This window comes from Zea mays, chromosome 10 (genome assembly GCF_902167145.1).
Source record: "Zea mays cultivar B73 chromosome 10, Zm-B73-REFERENCE-NAM-5.0, whole genome shotgun sequence".
Lineage (NCBI taxonomy): Eukaryota > Viridiplantae > Streptophyta > Magnoliopsida > Poales > Poaceae > Zea > Zea mays.
The window spans coordinates 132610160-132628749 of NC_050105.1; the positions used below are offsets into that span (position 1 = coordinate 132610160).

Below are 18590 nucleotides of genomic sequence, written 5' to 3' on the forward strand. Positions count from 1 at the left end.
ATCGCTTACGCCGTCCAGCAAGTGTGCCTTCACATGCACGACCATCGGGAGCCGCACCTCACCGCGATGAAGCACGTCCTGCGGTACTTGCGTGGCACCATCGACTTCGGGCTCCTTCTCTGCCGATCCTCGACCACGGAGCTTCGCGTCTACACCAATGCCGACTGGGTGGGCTGTGCAGGCACGCGCCGGTCCACCACGGGTTATGTCGTCTTCCTACGGGACATCCTTGTCTCCTGATCATCGAAGCGCCAGCCGGTCGTCTCCCACTCCAGCGCCGAGGCCGGGTACCGCGCCGTGGCAAACGGCGTGGCTGAGGCGACCTGGCTCCGTCAGTTGCTCCAAGAGCTCCACAGTCCGCTAGTACGGAGCACCCTCGTCTTCTGCGACAACGTCAGCGCCGTCTACCTCTCCACCAACCCCATCCAACACCAGCGCACGAAGCATGTCGAGATCGATCTTCACTTTGTCCGCGAGAGGGTCGCCTGTGGATATGTTCACGTCCTCCATGTCCCGACCGCCTCCCAGTTCGCCGACGTCTTCACCAAGGGGCTTCCGACGACCGTGTTTGCGGAGTTTCGGTCCAGTCTCAACATCTGCAGTGGCTAGAGTTTCGACTGCGGAGGGGGTGTTAGAGTATTCTGGGTCGTATGTTTGCTGGCCCATTAGGGTTCCATATTTGTACCCGTTACTGTAGCTAGGGTTTCTCAATTCAGTCTTGCAACACTTATCCCTAAGTAAAAGGAGGCTCTTTCTTTTTTTCCTCAAACACGCAGGAGAGCTGTGTATCATTAAATTAAGAGAGGAAGGAGGGTCCAAAAATAGACCAACTACAAATACAAAGAAAGGACACCCTATGGTGGCCGCAACTTAGAATACATGAAAACATCCATGAAGGAACACCTAAAAAGGCCACCACCTACACAGACCCGACGCACCAGCCCAGCACCAAACAACACCTTCATCTATGATGTTATAATATGCTCCCTCTACCAGACCCCTGTAAGACACCTGGAATGGGAGATGTAAGAAGAGCTAGATGTTTGGCCCCCGCGAACTTCCATAAATCAATATCTTCTTCAGCTCTTCTTATAGCTACCTCCAAGCTGGGTTTAATTCTGTCAAAGTCACACCCATTTCTATGGTTCCAGAGAGTCCATAGCCCAAGGGTGATTAAAGAATTAAGCCCTTTTTTGCAATCCCCTGCAGCTGCTCACTGGTTCTACTCCACCACTGCATTGTGCTCTCTTCCCCCAGCTGAGGAACAAAACCAGGCAGATTGACTTGTCCAAGCAGCTGGAACCAAAAATTCCTAGCAAAGACACAACCCACCAAAATATGGTCTATACTTTCTTGTTCTTGGTCACACAAAGGACATTTGTCAGGATGGCTTAAACCTCTTTTCTCTAGTCGGTATGCTGTCCAACATCTTCTTAAATCAGCAAGCCATAGGAAGAATTTACATTTAGGAGACCAAGTTTTCCAAATTAATTCCCAATGTTCAGCTTGGGTCGACCCAATGAAGAAACCCTCATAGGCTGCTTTTGCTGAGTAGTTTCCATCAGTAGCAAGCCTGAAAATATGTTTGTCCTCCATGTCTGGATGTAGCTGGATTGTTTGAAGTGCATCCCAGAGTTCTAGGAGGTCAGCAAAAACTCCTACTGTCAAGGCCCCTTTAATATCAGTTAATCATTTTCTATCTGTTAAGGCCTCAAGAACAGTTCTGTTGTTCTTAATCCTGTTTGGCACAGCTGCAATCAGTCGAGGAGCAAGGTCTTCAATTTTCTTTCCATGGATCCAACGATCTTGCCAAAATAAGGTTGATGAACCATTCCTAATTTCAGTGAGCATGGCAGTGGAAAAGAAGGCCTTCATTTTTTTGGAAAACTGCATAGGCAGTGGATTTTCGTCCTATTAGTCTTGTTCACAGCTTTGCCAAGTTAATTACCAAAGTCGTGGCAAACCGGTTGGCACCTTTTCTTAACTCTCTGGTCGCAAACACGCAATGTGCTTTTGTGAGGGGCAGAAGCATTCGTGATAACTTTATTTTGGTACAGCAAACCATCAAATCTTTGCACAGGCAGAAGGTTCCAAGCTTATTTTTCAAGTTGGACATTTCTAAAGCGTTCGACTCAGTTTCATGGCCGTTTCTTATGGAGATTCTTGCTCACTTGGGGTTTGGGGTTAGCTGGAGAATCCTTGTCCTTAACCTATTTGGATCATCATCCACTTGTATTCTTGTTAATGGGCAGCCCGGTCCTGAAATCAGGCACAAGAGAGGCCTTAGGCAAGGTGACCCGCTGTCCCCCATGCTTTTCATCTTGGTCATGGACATGCTTAACAGCCTGTTTCTCAAAGCAGAAGAGTTGGGCTTACTTGAACCTTTGTCTAGAAAACCTCTTGGTCAACGAGTATCTTTGTACGCCGACAATGTCGCCCTTTTCATTAAGCCATTGGTAGCAGATTTGTCTCTAGCTAAGGAGATTTTGTCCATGTTTGGTGAAGCCTCAGGCCTTAAAACTAATTTTCAGAAGAGTGGTATCTACCCAATCAGGTGCTCAGCAGAACAGCTGGACTATTGATCAGACTCTTCCTGGTTCGGTTTCCCATTTCCCTTGTACTTATTCAGTTATTTGGGCTTGTTGCTTTCTGATAAGAAACTGAGAAACACTCTTTTTTGGACTGATAGATGGTTGTTGGCTGCTGCATCAACAATCTTCCTCCTAAAGTTATTGAAGTTGTTCCAGTTCACTCTAGATTGAGAAGAAAAGTCGACGAGACTATGGTGCACAATAACTGGACAGCCGACATCCAAGGCAACCTTTATCTCATTGGCTGGATGGAGTATTTTTCAACTATCAGCTTACAGGGCCTTTTTCCATGGTTCCACCCCCTTTGAGCCTTGGAAACAGCTTTGGAAGGCTTGGGTGTCTCCGAAATGCAACGTGTTTCTTTGGTTGGCCATTAGGAACCGTTGTTGGACAGCCGATTGGTTGAAGAGAGCCTCCCTCATCCAGATCGTTGTGTTCTTTGTGATCAAGAGAAAGAGGACATCCAGCACATCCTCACTTCTTGTGTGTTTCCCAGGACTTCTGGTTTAAAGTCTTAACCCCTTTAGGCCTTGCCTCAAAAACACCGGAGTGGCTAGAAAGATCCTTTGCGGAGTGATGGACGAAAGCGTGCACAAATCTCCAAAAAGATACTAAGAAGGGGCTTAACTCGTTTATCATCTCGGGAGCCTGGACTTTTTTTTGAAACACCGGAATTCTTGTGTCTTTGAGGGTGTACAGCCGTGTGTTACCACTGTTGTTTAAGCTTTCTCTGAAGAACACCACCTTTGGTGTGCGGCCAGAGCTGTTAAGCTCCATGAGCTAGGTCAAAGCACTGGTGTGTCCTGGGAGGTTTAGTGTGTGTTTTCGTGGTCTAGTTTTGCCCTTTTGTGTCTAGTTTTAGTCCTCTCGTCTGTCGTTCAGCCTCCCATTCTTGGTTTGGAGTGGGTGGTGCTGTTTTTGTAAGAACTCCCCTTTTTCTACCTTAATACAATGATATGCAGCTCTCCTGCGTATTCAAGAAAAAATGTATAGAAGAAAACACTAGGTAGCTTTAAACACATATGCAAGCTACTTGCTGGTATGGACTAGTACAACAGTTCTACGTTCCTACTGCTGCCAAAATACAAGTGAAGAACGGCGAAGAAGGAATTCAACTGAGGCGAGACTGCAAATATGTAAATGCTGGTTGAACAAATTGTGCAAACTCACTTGGAGAGCTCCAAAGAGACCAACTTCTTGCAAACAGAAAATCAAATTTTCATGCAACCTCCATAAGGACTTCAGTTTCTTCAGTGACTCATTGAAATTGCATACACTCTCTCTTAACATGCATTCAGACTGTTCAAAGCACATTAGAAGCTGTTCAAGGACAAAAAAGGGAAAGAACCCAAAAGCTTATATTAAGTGGACCAAAGATTAATCCTGTACAATTAAAAAATCACCTGAAACTTATAGCCACCAAGCTCTTTGATATAAGCTGTAGTCAAGTTAGAGTGACCAACTGGACCATAAAAGTACACTTCAACCTTAGGAGAAGCAATCACACTTTCAAGTTCTACATTATCAACTGAACAAACCTATGCACCATGAGAGTGCAAGTTTACAAAGCAAACTGTCAAAATCATCTTAAGCCAGCAGATTTATGGAGAACAGTATTGGTATGTACCTTTGCATTAAGTAATTCCTCGAGACTGTTGATACATTTAGTGTAGGTAAGCTTGTTAGAACCACCTGTTGTAGAAAGTATAGGAACGATATTAGGCAGCCATGGGGAAGAAATATAAGCTAAATTGGATGATACAACTTTAGACAAAGATACATATTGGTAGGCAACACTCTACATTTCATCTATTTGTGTTAGTTTGACCACTATTTTGTGTGTCCCTAGATACCTGTAGAATTTCAATCCAAAGAACAATTCTGCTGCAACAAAATAATGGAGCAATATGACTATACCAGTATCCTTCAGTCATTGTACTTTGAGCTTTTCGCACTCACAATGAATTGGAATAAAAGGATGAGAAACAGGTGTCCATCTAATTACACTCTAATAATTCACCTCCTCTCCTAGGATTGCTCTCTAGTATGTTTCTTGTGGGAAAACCTAACCCTAACTCAGGGTTGGATGTTGTATTAATAGACCAAGATGTTGGGTCTGGCCCATGACACAGGGGTGAGACTTCAATTACAAGGGGCTAACCCAAAACCCTAAACGGGTACTCTAACCCCCCACGGTCTCAACTCTATTATGTACAAATGTTGAGACTGGATCGAAAATCGGTGAATACACTCGACGGTAACCCCTTAGTCAAGATGTCGGCGAACTGCAGCGCGGTGGGGACGCTGAGAACCCGAACGTCACCGACAGCGACACGCTCGCGGACGAAGTGCAGGTAGATCTCCACGTGCATCATGTGTTGATGTTGCAAGGGATTGGTGTAGAGGTAGACCGCGCTGACGTTGTCGCAGTAGAAGCTCCTAGAGAAGCTGGCGCAGCTAGGAGGCCTCTGCCACGTCGTTGGCCACAGCGTGGTATCCGGTCTCTGCACTGGAGCAGGAGACGACGGGCTGCCGCTTGGCGGCCCAGGAGACGAGGTTGGCGCCCAGGAACACGGCATAACCGTAAGTGGACCGGTGCGTGTCGGGACAGCCAGTCCAGTCGGTGTTGTAGACCACGAGCTCTGACGTCGAGGAGGGTCGGAGTAGAAGCCACGGAGGTAGCACAGGATCCGCTTGAGAGCGGTGAGATGGCGCTCCCGCAGGGTGTGCAGCTGGACGGCGTAGGCGATGTCGATTCTGGAGAAGGCCAGGTATTGGAGGGCACTGGTCAGGCTCAAGTAGGACGTCGTGTCGGGGATCGAGGGCACGTCGTCCTCAGAGAGCTTCGCCTGAGTGTCGACACTCGACAGGTGTGGAGCAGGGCTTGCAATCGGACATGCCAGCCCGCTCAAGGATGTCGATGGCATACTGGCGCTGTGGAAGAAGAGACCCTTGAGGCCGACGCTCGGTGGTGATACCGGAGAAGTGGTGAAGAGGCCCCAAGTCCTTCATCGCAAACTCTCGCTGAAGGGCGACGATCGTGCGTCGTAGGAGGTCAGCGGTGAAAGCCGTGAGCACAATATCGTCGACGTAGAGCAGGAGATATTCGGTGTCTTCGCCGCGCCGGTAGATGAACAAGAACGTGTCCAACTTAGCCTCGACGAAGCCGATGGAGGCCAAGTAGGAGGCGAAGCGATTGTACCATGCCTGCGGCGTCTGCTTGAGGCCGTACAAGGAGCGGTTCATCCGGCAGACCAGATCCGGACGAGCGGCGTCGACGAATCCGGTGGGCTGGCTACAGAAGACAGTCTCCATCAGACTGTCGTGGAGGAAGGCATTCTTGACATGAAGCTGATGGATCGCCCAATCCCGGGAGAGGGCGAGGGAGAACGGCTCGAACAGTGGCGAACTTGACGACGGGGCTGAAAGTCTCGTCGTAGTCCACTACGGGGCGCTGGGTGAAGCCCCAAAAGACCCAATGGGCCTTGTAGCGGTCGAGGGAGCCGTCTGAGGTTATCTTGTGGCGAAAAATCCACTTGCCGGTGACCACTTTGGTTCCTAGTGGGCATCGACACCAGGTCCTAGGTGTGGTTGGCCAATAGGGACGTGTACTCCTCCATAGCATGACGCCAGTGGGGTCGGCGATGGTGGCGCGAACGGAGGAGGGGACTGGGGAGGCGTCTGGAGGAGCGGTTGTCGTGTTAGCCACTAGGATCAGTCGGTCCACGGGGCAGAGAAAACCGGCTGTGTGACGAGTGACCATCGGATGGACGTGCACGGGGTCACAGTGGATGGCGATCGGGTGGTACACGGGAGGCTCGATGCGGGTCGGCGGGGCGTCGGGAGCCGACGAAGAGTCCCACTCATGGTGGTGGTAGATGAGGCCGGGGTCGGTGAAGCAAGCCACGCTCGTCGACGGGGCCAGGTCAGCAGGAGTCGAGGCAGTGGCCTGCCAGCGACAATGGTAGACGGGGCCATCGTTGTCAGAGATTCGCCTGAGTGTCGATAGACGTGGAGCAAGACTTGTAGTCAGACATGTCAGCCCGCTCCAGAATGTCGAGGGTGTATTGGCGCTGGTGGAGGAAGAGGCCCTAGGTGCGTTGCTCCATGGTGACCCCGAGGAATTGGTGGAGAGGCTCAGGTCCTTCATCGTGAACTCGCGCTGAAGAGCGGCAATATTGTGTTGGAGGAGTGCGGCACTAGGTGTCACGAGCACGATGTCGTCGACGTAGAGGGGTAGACGGTGTCGTCGTTGTGTCGATGGATGAATAGGGACGTGTCCGACTTGGCCTCGGCGAAGCCGAGTGAGACCAAGTAGGAGGTGAAGCAATTGTGCCAAGCCTGTGGTGCCTCCTTGAGGCCATACATGGAGCAGTTCAGCTTGCAGACCAGACCCGAGCAAGCGGAGTTGACGAAGCCGGCGAGCTGGTAGCAGTACACCGTCTTGGTTAGAGTGCCATGGAGGAAGGCATTCTTGACGTCCAGCTAGTGGACCGTCCAGTCCTGGGAGAGGACATTCCGAACGATTGCGAACTTGACGACGAGATTGAAGGTCTCGTCGTAGTCCACTCCAGGGCGCTAAGTGAAACCCCGAAGGACCCAATGGGCCTTCTACCAATCCAGCGAGCCGTCGTACATGAACTTGTGGCGGAAAATCCACTTGTCGGTGACCACGTTGGTGCCCGAGGGATACGGCACCAAGTCCCAAGTGTGGTTGGCCAGCAGGATCGTGTACTCCTCCATGGCGCAATACAAGTGGGGATCGACGAGAGCGGCGCGAACGTAGGAGGGGACAGGTAGGGATTTGGAGCAGCGTTGGCCGTGAGCACCAGCCAGTCGACGGGCGGAGAACACCGACTGAGCGTCGTGTCACCATCTAGTGGATGTGGCGAGGGTTGCGGTAAACGACGACTGGATGGTATACTGGCGGCTCATCCCCGGAATGGGCCGACACAGCGAAGGGGACCGAGGGGATCGGTCCACCAACATCGTTGGTAGATGTGGGCGGGGTCGGCGAAGCGTGACGCGGGGCAGAGTCGACGGGGCTGCACATGACGCAGGCGGAGAAGGATCCACACATGGCGTGGAAGAGGTCGGTGAGACCGAGAGTGGGGGAGGAGAGGGTATAACGACGAGATCGGAATCGAGGAGTGTATCGAGGTCGGGAGGTGGGGAAGATCCAACAAGGGGAAAACATCCTCATTGAAGACATGACGAGAGATGATTATACGATGGGTGAGGAGATCAAGGCATCGGTACCCCTTGTGGTCAGGGGAGTAACCGTGAAAAAGACAGCGAATGGATCAAGGGGAGAGCTTGTGAGGAACGTTGGCGGGGTGTTGGGATAGCAGGCACAGCCAAATACCGGGAGGTGCGCATAGAAAGGGGTTGTGCCGAAGAGGGCGAAGAAGGGAGTGGGGTGACTGACCGCCTTGGAGAGGAGGTAGTTGAGGATATGTGTGGCAGTGTTCAGGGCCTCCACCCAATAGCTGGTAGGGAGAGACACATGGAAGAGAAGGCAGCGGATCATGTTAGTGGTGATGCGAATAATGTGTTCAGCCCGGCCGAGATCGTGTAGGGAGTCCGCCATGCCCTTCATCTGATAGTGGTACTCGCTGACGAAGAGATCACACTGAGAGAACATGCGGAAGGATGTGTCGAGGTGGAGAGTGTGGGCCTCCTGGTTGCCAAGAAACTGGGCCTCGAGGGCAACCTAGGTCTGGTGAGTAGTGCCCTTCCCTCTCGCGGACGATGTCCTGGACCTCGACGGTGAGTGTGTCGATGAGACACGAGAGGACAACATTGTCCATCTGGTGCCAGGCTGGAGATAGCAGTGCGACAGTGTCGACGAGGACGTGGTCGGCGAGTACGTAGCGTCGGAGCGTGAGCAGCACCTGATCACGCCAACGAGCGTAGTGGGTGGACGACGGATCTAGCACGACAGACGCCAAGGACCGAATGTTGTGGACATCGGCCGCCTGAGCCTGAAGAGTAGTGATGGTGCTGGCGTTGATCCAGGAGATGGTGGATGGCGTTGGGGCCACCGGAGGGGGCACAACGATAGGGCCAAGGAGAAGATGCTCAGCCTAAGCCAACCGAGAGGTTAAGCCATCTATCGTGGTACGCTCGTGCGCCCAAGCAAGGGCCACGGCACACTCACGCTCCCAAGCGGCGGCCACGACTACCTGGACAGTGGCAAGGGCCGTCACCAGGGCGGAGGATGAGGTTGTGAGTAGCGGTGGATGAGGTGTTGTGAAAACGAGCGATAGTGCGTCAATGGTCATGGCAAAGGGGAGCGTGTCGGAGAAGGACGATGTAGGGTCAACGAGGACGGATGGAGCCGTGAGGGCCCCCGCGAGGTCGAGGAAGCGACGCGCGGAGGGCGGCTGGTTGGAGAGGAGATTTGTGGCCGCGATGGGGTCGTCAAGCATGGCACGCAGGGCCGCAGCAGAGTGGGGTGTCGGGCCTGCACTAGTGAGGGCAGGCATTGTAGACGTGCTGGCCAACGAGCTAGGGTGCAGGGGCGATGAAGGTGACAGGAGCCGTGCTGGGGGGCAACTAGGATGGGTGTCGCGCCTGTGCCACGGATGGGGAAGGCAGTCGCACCCACTGCGGCGCTTGGAGTGGGGTCGGCAAGGGAAACGTCGGTGAGGCCGGCAGGAGCAGCATCTGCGGCGCCTGGAGCAGGGCCGGCACGAGCCGGGCCGATGAGGGTAGCGCCGGCAAGGACCGCGCCCGCGCCACATGAGCGAGAGGCGGTGGCGGCGCTCGGCAGGGGAGGAAGGGTGCAGGCGGCGGTGGGGAAACCGGGGGGAATGCATGCAAGCCATGGGGGTGGCGGCAAGGGGAGGCAGGGGAGGGTGGGTTGGCCGCGGCTGGGTGGAGAGGAGGGGAGAGAGGGTAGGAGAAGAGAGACCTAGCTAGATACCATGTTAGAGTGGGAGAAAATCCTAACCCTAACTAGGGTTGTGAATGTATTAATAATAGAGTTAGGTGGGCCAAGGGTCCAAGGACCATTACAATAGGGGTCTATACAGAAACCCTAAACAGCCCTAAACACAGTTACGCTAACAAATACAGTTGCTAGCAGGATATGTTAAGACAATTGACGAGGAATAAAACATTTATGTAAGAACACCGTTACCTTTTCCAATAATTGGTGAAGCAGTCATGCCAAAAACACGAGGATGTTTATCAGCATTATTGTAGAATTCCTGAAATACAGTTACAGATATTTTAAGACTAAAAAGTTTGTAGTTCATGTAACTTTCTAAAAAGTAATATTTAAGAGATTGTACAACTTCCTCATATGTTCCAATTGATTCAAAGCAATAAAATTTCATCAATTTGTCGTTCTAACTACCTGATCAAACCCTCGTAACTACATGAGTTCTTGTCATGTATCCAATTAAAAATGTTAAGAGGAGAAGGAAACAAGTAGTGTTGGATCATCACCAGGTTGTGGCTGAATGCAACAATACCATGCATCATGAAGAATACAGTGACATATTTCTATAAGAACAGCAAAAGCCATAAAAAATGATGCGCCAGAAATATGGTAACAATTTATATCTGGTGCATCTACCATCCATAACAAAGTAAACGGCTATAGCATACTGTAGCTCAGTTGATGAGAGGTGTAGCTAAGCACCCCCAAGCCTAGGGTTTCCGGTCTTCTTCAACTTGAATTCAGGTGCCTATATTCATTTTATTAACAGTGCAACCTAGTTCCTCCTACGTTGGTTGAGAAAATGAGAAGTGTATGGTTATGAAAATTTACCTCGTTCCTCCTAGGTTGGTTGAGAAAATAAGAAGTGTTATGTCTAGATACACAGTAAATTTGATGTACCAATGTTGGAATAGACTGAAATAATTATCAGATGTGTAGCGAAAGGGCCTCTAACTGAGTTGGTTAGGTTAGTTAGGTGGTCTGAGTAACATTCATCGAGTCCTGAGTTCGACTCCCCGTGGGAGCAAATTTCAGACTGTGCTTAAAAAATCCTCTCGTCTGTCCCACGCCAAAGCATAGGTCTAAGGTCTGGTCCGGTCGCGGTCGTTTCTCACGTGGGCTACAGTGTCGCAGTGTATGGATGGGGCCTACACAGTTTAGCCCCTCGGTAAGGTCAGAGCTTTCTTTTCTGTTGTGCTTATTTCAGAGGTTGGCAATGGTGCCAATATTCTATTCTGGACAGACAAATGGATCAATGGAAGGAGAATTGCTGATATAGCTCCAAGATTGCTCAGTACAAACCCAGAAAGAATAGCTGGCAAAAGAACAATGCAGGAAGCCTTACTGAATAGAAGATGGATTGCATACATCAGGGGGAGCCTTGACCTTGGGAGTTCTGACTGATTATATTCTCTTATGGAATTCTCTCGTAGGGGTGGAATTGCATCCTAACATTAAGGACAAGCACAATTTTTTCTTTTGCTCCCGTTGGACATTACTCTGCAAGGATTGCCTATAGGGGTTTCTTTGTTGGATCTTGCCCCTTTGGCCACTACAGACAGATCTAGAAGGTTTGGGTCCCTCCTAAATGTAGGATCTTTTTATGGTCGGTGGCCATGAATAGGTGCTACACTGCTGATAGACTTGCAAGTAGAGGCATGAGTGACCCAGTCAGATGCCCCTTTGTGACCAAGAACATGAAACCATTAATCATCTGGTGGTCTCATGTGTCTTCTCCAAGGTTTATTGGTACTCTTCTCTCACAAGGTTTGGCCTACACAATTTAGCCCCTCGGCATGGAGATACTATGTTTCTGCAATGGTGGGAAAAAGCTTCAGCTGTTGTCTCCGGTGGTTTGGTGAGGAAAGGCTTGCACTCTCTCATTGTTTTGGGAGCTTGGATGATCTAGAAGCATAGTAACAGAGTGGTGTTTGATGGTATTTCGCCCAATCTCTCCCTTCTCTTGGAGTCAGCAAATGAAGAAAGAGAGAAATGGCAAGCTGCAAGAGCCAAGAGTTTATCCTTTTTGGCAACTCCTAGCCCTACTGGTTAGGGTCTGCGGTTTGGGGGTAGCTTCTCTTGTGGTCCCTTATGGATCTTTTTGTGTGAAGTTTCTGGCCCCCGTAAGGTGGGCTTGTACCCGGGGTCCTTTCTAGCCCCTTGTAACCTTTTCTTAACTAGGTGAGTGCTCGTGCGTTGCAACGGGGACATATAATATCACGGTAACTTATATACAAAATGTGTGTTATACTATTATGAGAAAATGTTTCATAATCCATTTGTGATCCTGGCCATACATAAATTTTGTTATTTTAATCTAGCTGTTTCACCACTATATTGCAACCATCAGTATCATGCAGACTTCGATATATGTCATGATTTCTATGGTCTCATCATTGGAGAGCACACCCCACGCCTGCCGGAAGAAGTTCTCTCGTACATCGTCAGTCATCAGGCACGCACCACCATACGTGCTAGCTCAAACAAAAAAAAACAAGTGTGTGTTTGTGAAGAGAATTAAAGGCAGACCAGCACAAAAGCTAACTCGACGGTGGCGAGGATGACGAACTGATCATTGATGTCGGTCCTCCTCTGCGTCACCTCCGGCGTCGAGATGACGCCACAGTCCATGATATAGTAGTCGTCGAACGCGCGCGACATGGCGAGTACCGATGACTCTTGGCTGGGCTGCCAGACAAAGTGCACCTCGGGCTCATCAACAAGGTAGTATGCCTGATCGTTGCACCACCGGATGCGCTACTCCTCTACATACAACATGTTCGATAACACTCACACGACGTCAGCAATGACCGTCGCCACGGCGCACAAGAAATCATGGTCGGTCAGTAGCGACTTACATGGCAGGTTGGCTTCAGATGGACGATGAGCTGGACGGCGTGATGGCACCGTCGTTGGATGCGATGCCCAGAACAACCCGAGAGCAGTGTTTAAAATAGCGGGCTAAGGCATTTATCCCCGGCCTTTTTTAAAGGCCAGAAAAGGATATATCCGGATATCACCGCAGCTAAATGTTTTAGCGGTTTTCAGAACATAGAACAATCGAGTAGCATTCTTTATGTAATAAACTAATAACCAAAGGAAAAAAATACAATAGGCGGTTCAGACTTCAGAACCAGAAATAATAGCAAGGAAAACAACATTCATTTGCTAAGTTTTATAGTCTACTGGTTGCAACATTCAGTGTACTGAGCAGCAAAACATACAGCATACTGAGCAGCAAAAGTACTTCAAAAGGAATTGCAAAGTTGCTAAGTTCCAAGACATTAATTTGATAAGTTGCAACTAGATAAAATACGAAGGCATAAACTACCATGTCTTCAACAGTTCTACTCATCTCTAGAATCTGAATTTGAAGCTTCAATCTGCATAGATTAATTATCTTCGGATTCAGACATGGTAGAACTGTAGCTGCACCGGCAGCAACGCCGACGTCATGAGGTCCGGCTCCGGCAGCTCGATGTACGTGCAGTTGTCCTTGTACGCCCAGCCGAGAACGCAGCTGCAAACTCAGCCACCACCGTCAGATACCGATCGATCGAGCTAAACCAATCCATGGCTGAACCTGAAAGTGAGTTGCAATGCAAAGCTAACCCACTCACAATGCCGTAGAGCGCTCTCCGGTACTCATCAAACAGTGGAGACTAGAGCCGAACAGAGCAGCAGCATCATCGTGCGTCAGGAGCAGCAGCGTCCTCATGCGCCAGGAGGAGGAGCGTCGGCCCACGCGTACATGCCAGGAGCAGCAGCGTCTCGAGTCTCGACCACGCGTACATGTCGCCGCCCCACACCGGCGTCCCTTGGCGGCTACTGCTGCTAGACAGAGGGCGAGGAGAGGAGCAACGGGAGTTGTGAGTGTGACTGTGACACAGGCGGCGGCTAGGGTTAGCAACGGGAGCAACTGGGCATGCGTCGACAGGTTATTTTGTTTTGGGCCCAAATTTGATTTGGCCCACAACGCACAGCAACTCCTTTAGCGGGCTAAATGATGTAGTGTTTAGCTGTTTTAGCGGGCTAATATCCGCTATTAGCGGTTCTCTCCGTTTAGCGCTAAATTGTGATTATCTTATCCCCAACCTTCTGCAACAGCTATATCCGGATATAGCGGCGGCTATATCCAGCTATTTTAAACATTGCCCGAGAGTCGCCGACGTTGGCAATGACCATGAAGTCCCCCTGCTTGACGATGGACAACGTGGTGCAGCCGCTCTGGACCGCGTCCTAGTGGCGGCTGCGTCGGAGCTTGTCATACACAGCGGCTCATGCGGCCACGTAGGACTGCTTCCAGAGGTCGAACTGGCAGTCGTCAAGCTTCTTCTCATCGTCGATGAGCGACGCCAACGCGAGCGCATCTTGCTAGTGGTGTTTGTTCGAGGTTTCCGAGCAATAAACATGGATTCATCCTTAGCATTGGTTTATGAAAATGACTCACAAGTCAGATCCATGGAAAAAATATTACGGAGAATAAATGCCACGCATGCAAAAAAGGAATTTAAGTTAAAAACATTATTCAAACAAAAGAAATTGCATGCAAGGCGCTTCTTTAAATACTACTCCCTCCATCCAAAAATATAATTCAAGAATCTCTGTGATACTTATCTACTACTACGCATTGTGCAAGGGTGGCAGGTGGGCTTGAGGAGAGATGTAGTAGATGTTTTTCCTGTCATAGATGTAGACATAAACACATATGTGGTGTAGCGGTAGCTACTGCTCGCATTTGCTTGAGAGGTCGCGGGTTCGAATCCCTTTGGGGGTCATTTGTGTTTTTAAATTTTTAGCTAGATGTGGGCTATACGTGGGAATGAGGTTGGGAATGAGCTTTGTGGGGTGGGAATGAGGTTGGGAATGAGCTTTGCGGGGAGGGGGGAATGAGAAAGGCAGAACATGGAATGAGCTATGCGGGGAGAAGGGAATGAGAATGACAGAACAGGGAATGGTGGCAGAACACGGAATGGCATACTACTCTTACAGCCTTAATAAGTAGTAGAGATATAAGGGGGCGCAGTTCTCCTGCGCTTTTTGAGAAAAAAGGGTTCGGGGGAGTCTCGACCTGCGTGAGAAGTTCTTCTTAATATAATGCCCGAGGGTTGTCTTACCCTCCGCAAGTCGGTTTTCTGTATTATCATATGTGTAGGGAATACATTAAATATAGGGTTTCCCCCTAACCCTAAGAACCCTAATAGACTATTGGAAGAGGATAAATGGTTCCATTAACTAGCAGATGAGAGATACATATACTAGCACCCCTAATGGGCTCTATACAAGTCCTAGCCTAAAGCAGGAAAACATACTCTAACACCCACGCAGCCAAAACTCTAGCGACAAAAGATGTTGAGACTGGAATGGAATTTTCAGAACACCGACAGAGAGAGGCCATGGGTGAAGATGTCGGCAAACTGAGAAGTCATCGGCATAGTTAAGCGGTAAGGCGACCGGTAGCAAGCAAGGCGTCTTGTTGCGTTGCGTCAAGGCTAAGGCAAGGGGAAGAGGCGGCGGTGGCGATGTAGCGCGGGTCATGGGTCACGGTAGCAGTGCTGGTCACGGCGATGAAGGGCGACTGTGGTGAGGAAAAAGTTGCGAGGAGGGAGAGATGCGGTTGTGTGAGTGCTTTCTTTTATGCAAATTGTGGAGTCTCCCTCCACACTTGTGAGTGCTTTCTTTTATGCAAATTGGACAGGTGACATAGATGATAGACGCTCAATAAGAGGTTGTAATGATCTCGACTTCTGAGGTTGTATGAGTGGGTAGTAGGGCGAGGCATTGAGGATTGAGGGCGAGAACATCTACAGTGTTAGTTTCTTTTATTTTCCTTTTTTGGCAAGTTACTGCATTAAAATCATGTCAGCCATAACAACACTTCCTGTCGTCAAGATAAATTCAACAGAAATGAAGAATTAATTATGCACAGGTACCAGAGGAAGTTACGTGGACTGAATATCAATTTCCAAAGATTGCAACAGATGATAGTACAAGCTACAAGCATTGAAATTGTATGGCAAGCAGTTACCTTCATAATTTGTGCATATGGATGCCTTTTTTGTGCTTGTGCATGATGACATTCATCAAATATCAATAGTGCAATTAAGTCCATCCTGATGAAACAATGCCGCAAATTGTGCAATAATATTTGAGGGGTCATTACAAGGACCTGAAGCGGCAGAGAAAGCAGCACAAGTTAGGAGGAAATAGTTTATGTGTAAGAAACAATGTTGGTACAGATAGATTATGTTTGCCCAAAGTTGGGTGCAAAAGTTGATATAAATAGATTATGTTTGCCCAAAGTTGTGTGCTCACATAACTGTTGCTCAAGAATCAGAACAGTGGTTCAAAATGGTCAGAGACTAAACACGTCTGTCTGATTTTTCCAAAACATATCAAGTATTATAGCATTATTAATTTATGCTAAGCCACTAAAAATATTCAAAACTAGATTATCAGTGGTCACTTGGCAGCTTCCAGCAAAAAGAACATAGAGCAAACCATACCTCATATTCTCCCATCTCTTTCTCCCATGCCTGGTGATCTCTAGAGTGTTTACCACTTCCATAGTAACGTTGAACTTTAAAATTTGTGGAATCTGCAATCACCATTGCTTGCTACAAAATACAAATACAGGAAAAGAGCACTGACTAAGCATGTAAATGTGCACCTGGTACCGAAAGATGTGGTTACAAACATCCATAAACAAATAAGGGGTGTGCTCATAAAAAAATTGATCACATGACTTCATCCCCACCAAAAAAGAATATAGATATAGTGAGAAGAGCAGGGAGCTATTCTACCTGACGGACAAGGGGTATGGTCGGTGCGAGGAAGACGCAGACCTCGCGGCTGGGTTTGCGGATGAGGTGACCAAGCTCATACATGAGTAACACGGCAATGTGTGTCTTCCCACATCCCGTTCCAAGATACACTATGATGTTCTCATCGACTGCCCTCTTGCAAAGATCCAGCTGATATCTAAATACCAAAAGCTAGCAAACCATTAGTGTTTTGTCCATACTCCCAGTATTATTTGAAAGAAATAGAGAAAATCCTTGGTTAACAAAAGCTATAAGGTAATGCAGCAGAGTGACGCTAATTTGTCTGACAATATTTTAAGGAAAAAAACACTTAGGTCTCACACTGCTACATGCAGCAAGCCTGTTCGCTTGGATTTAAACCGGCTTCTACTGCTTCTACAATATTTTTGTCTCTATATAGGGCCTGTTTGGTTGGGTTGTGGCCGTGAAAAAAATGTTGTAGGTTATGAGCCGTGGAAAAAGCTGTTGCGGGCTTTGAGCTGTTAAAAAGCTAAAAACCTTTTGGTGGAAACCACTAAAAACCGTTAAAAGTTATTCGATATATGTTTTTAAAATTCCATCCGAAAGCCACTAAAAGCAGATTCAGGGGTGCTTTCAGTTTTGCACTACAAAAAAGTCGGCTTTTAGAAAAAAAAACTTCTTCCTGGATCCAGCCCTTTGGTTTGGCTTTTGGCTTTTAGGGGGCAAAAGTTAAAGCCAAAAGCCAAATCAAACACCCATATTGCAGCTGCAGCAGTCAAAACAGCCGCCTTCACTTCTGCATTGTTCATTTATGCATTGACACGTTCTCCCTTATCTGGCGTGTTGCATTGTCATAAAAGTAATTGCGTAGACAGGTTGTGGACGTGCTTTTAATGTTGAGCAGGCGACCAACAGGACCGAATCCTAGTGATTGAAAGGGATATCACGTTCTCGATCTTCGCAACAGGTGGCTGCAGCCTTTGAGAGCGGCGGCAGGAGTATTCTTACGTATTCCTCGGAATAAACATGTTTTCTGTAACAAAAAATGAATTTTGGTTATACTTAAACGTCTAATTCTACGAGTGCTTTTAGTTCCTGTTGTTTTGGTGAAAATTATTCTCGGACTACCCTAGTGGAGAAGGCGTCCCAATCGCAACTTATACTAACTCTCTCACGAAACGCTTCTGTCAAACAATATAAAAATGGGGAAAATCCGGGCGTGAAAAGTAAGTTTAAATGGCAGGGAGGACAAAAAAACAATCGCGTCTCAGAAACCTGCCTAAAACCTTCACGAACTTCGACAGATGAGCAATACACACAACGAATCTATGGTCTCGCACAAAAATAAACAAAACAAAAATCCATCACTCCCATAGAAACCGCGCAGACAAATATGCCGGCCGGCCCTCCGCGTGAAAATCTAAAAACAGATCAGAAGAATAATAGGAAGGTGCGCTTACTTGCGAGCGATCGTTCTCGGATCCTTGGGTTCGCTCGCGGCCGCGCCGGAGCTCGAGCTCTCAGCCTCGTCCTCGCTCATGGCGGAAGCTTCGAGCGGAAGCGTACGATTGTGGGGGAAAGGAACAGAACCCTGGGAGCTGAGTCTGTCGGAGTCTCGGCGTATGTGGAACGGCCGTGCGCGTTCCCCAAGTTGAGGTAAGCAGAGAGAGAGAGAGAGAGAGAGAGGTGGGAGCACGAGAAGAATAGCTGAATAGACCGGGGCCCGGGGGGCACTGCTGATGGCCGGGGAGGCCGGGTTCACAGGATACCCAAACTGTCTCGCCTGGTTTTCGTGTGCGGGCTGCGGAATTGCGGATCTGCCGCAGGAGGCGTGCGTCAATTGATGCGGTAGGCGAGGGGCGGGTTAGTTGGTGCTGACGCGAATGGCGATCTAGCCCATGGGCCGTGACGAGGTATAAGAGCAAGTACATTGTCTCGTTTTTTTCCTTAAGGCAAGCTCATTTTTTCCATTTTTTATTGGCCCGTTTGTTTTTCTTCATTTTTAAAATTTGAAATCTAACTAATGGAATATGTTATTTTTTTAGAATACAACAGTCCACAACTTTTCAAAGTTTTTATATATAAGTCTATCTCAAATTCATAAGATAATAAATGGAATATAGTTCTATAGATTTACATGCTACTTTTCTAATATATAACTTATAGCACACTCTTCTACTTGCTTGTCTATAGCATAAGCGTGGTGTATAATTGTCTCTCTCATATGATTTAGGATAATATACAAATATATTATATATACAAATA

The 18590-nt window shown here is 48.5% G+C and overlaps 1 protein-coding gene across 6 annotated transcripts in view; it reads right to left on the reverse strand.

The window, feature by feature from the left end:
- Nucleotides 1-18067, reverse strand: part of LOC100381550 (uncharacterized) — a 54944-nt gene extending 36877 nt beyond the window's left edge. The window contains exons 1-9 of one of the 6 annotated variants that reach the window (XM_035963103.1): nucleotides 17786-18048; nucleotides 16344-16521; nucleotides 16047-16157; nucleotides 15569-15709; nucleotides 13161-13371; nucleotides 9736-13060; nucleotides 4219-4283; nucleotides 3995-4129; nucleotides 3762-3890 (exon numbers count right to left, since the gene is read on the reverse strand). In XM_035963103.1, the coding sequence (XP_035818996.1) occupies nucleotides 3762-3890; nucleotides 3995-4129; nucleotides 4219-4283; nucleotides 9736-9934 (528 nt within the window). In that variant the 5' untranslated portion in view covers nucleotides 9935-13060; nucleotides 13161-13371; nucleotides 15569-15709; ... (1 more) ...; nucleotides 16344-16521; nucleotides 17786-18048. Of the gene's footprint in view, nucleotides 1-3761; nucleotides 3912-3994; nucleotides 4130-4218; nucleotides 4284-9735; nucleotides 13061-13160; nucleotides 13372-15568; nucleotides 15710-16046; nucleotides 16158-16343; nucleotides 16522-17785 lie in introns of all 6 variants that reach the window. The other 5 variants (NM_001353555.1, XM_020545123.3, XM_020545126.2 and 2 more) reach the window with 5 other exon arrangements.
- Nucleotides 18068-18590: the final 523 nt, after the last annotated feature.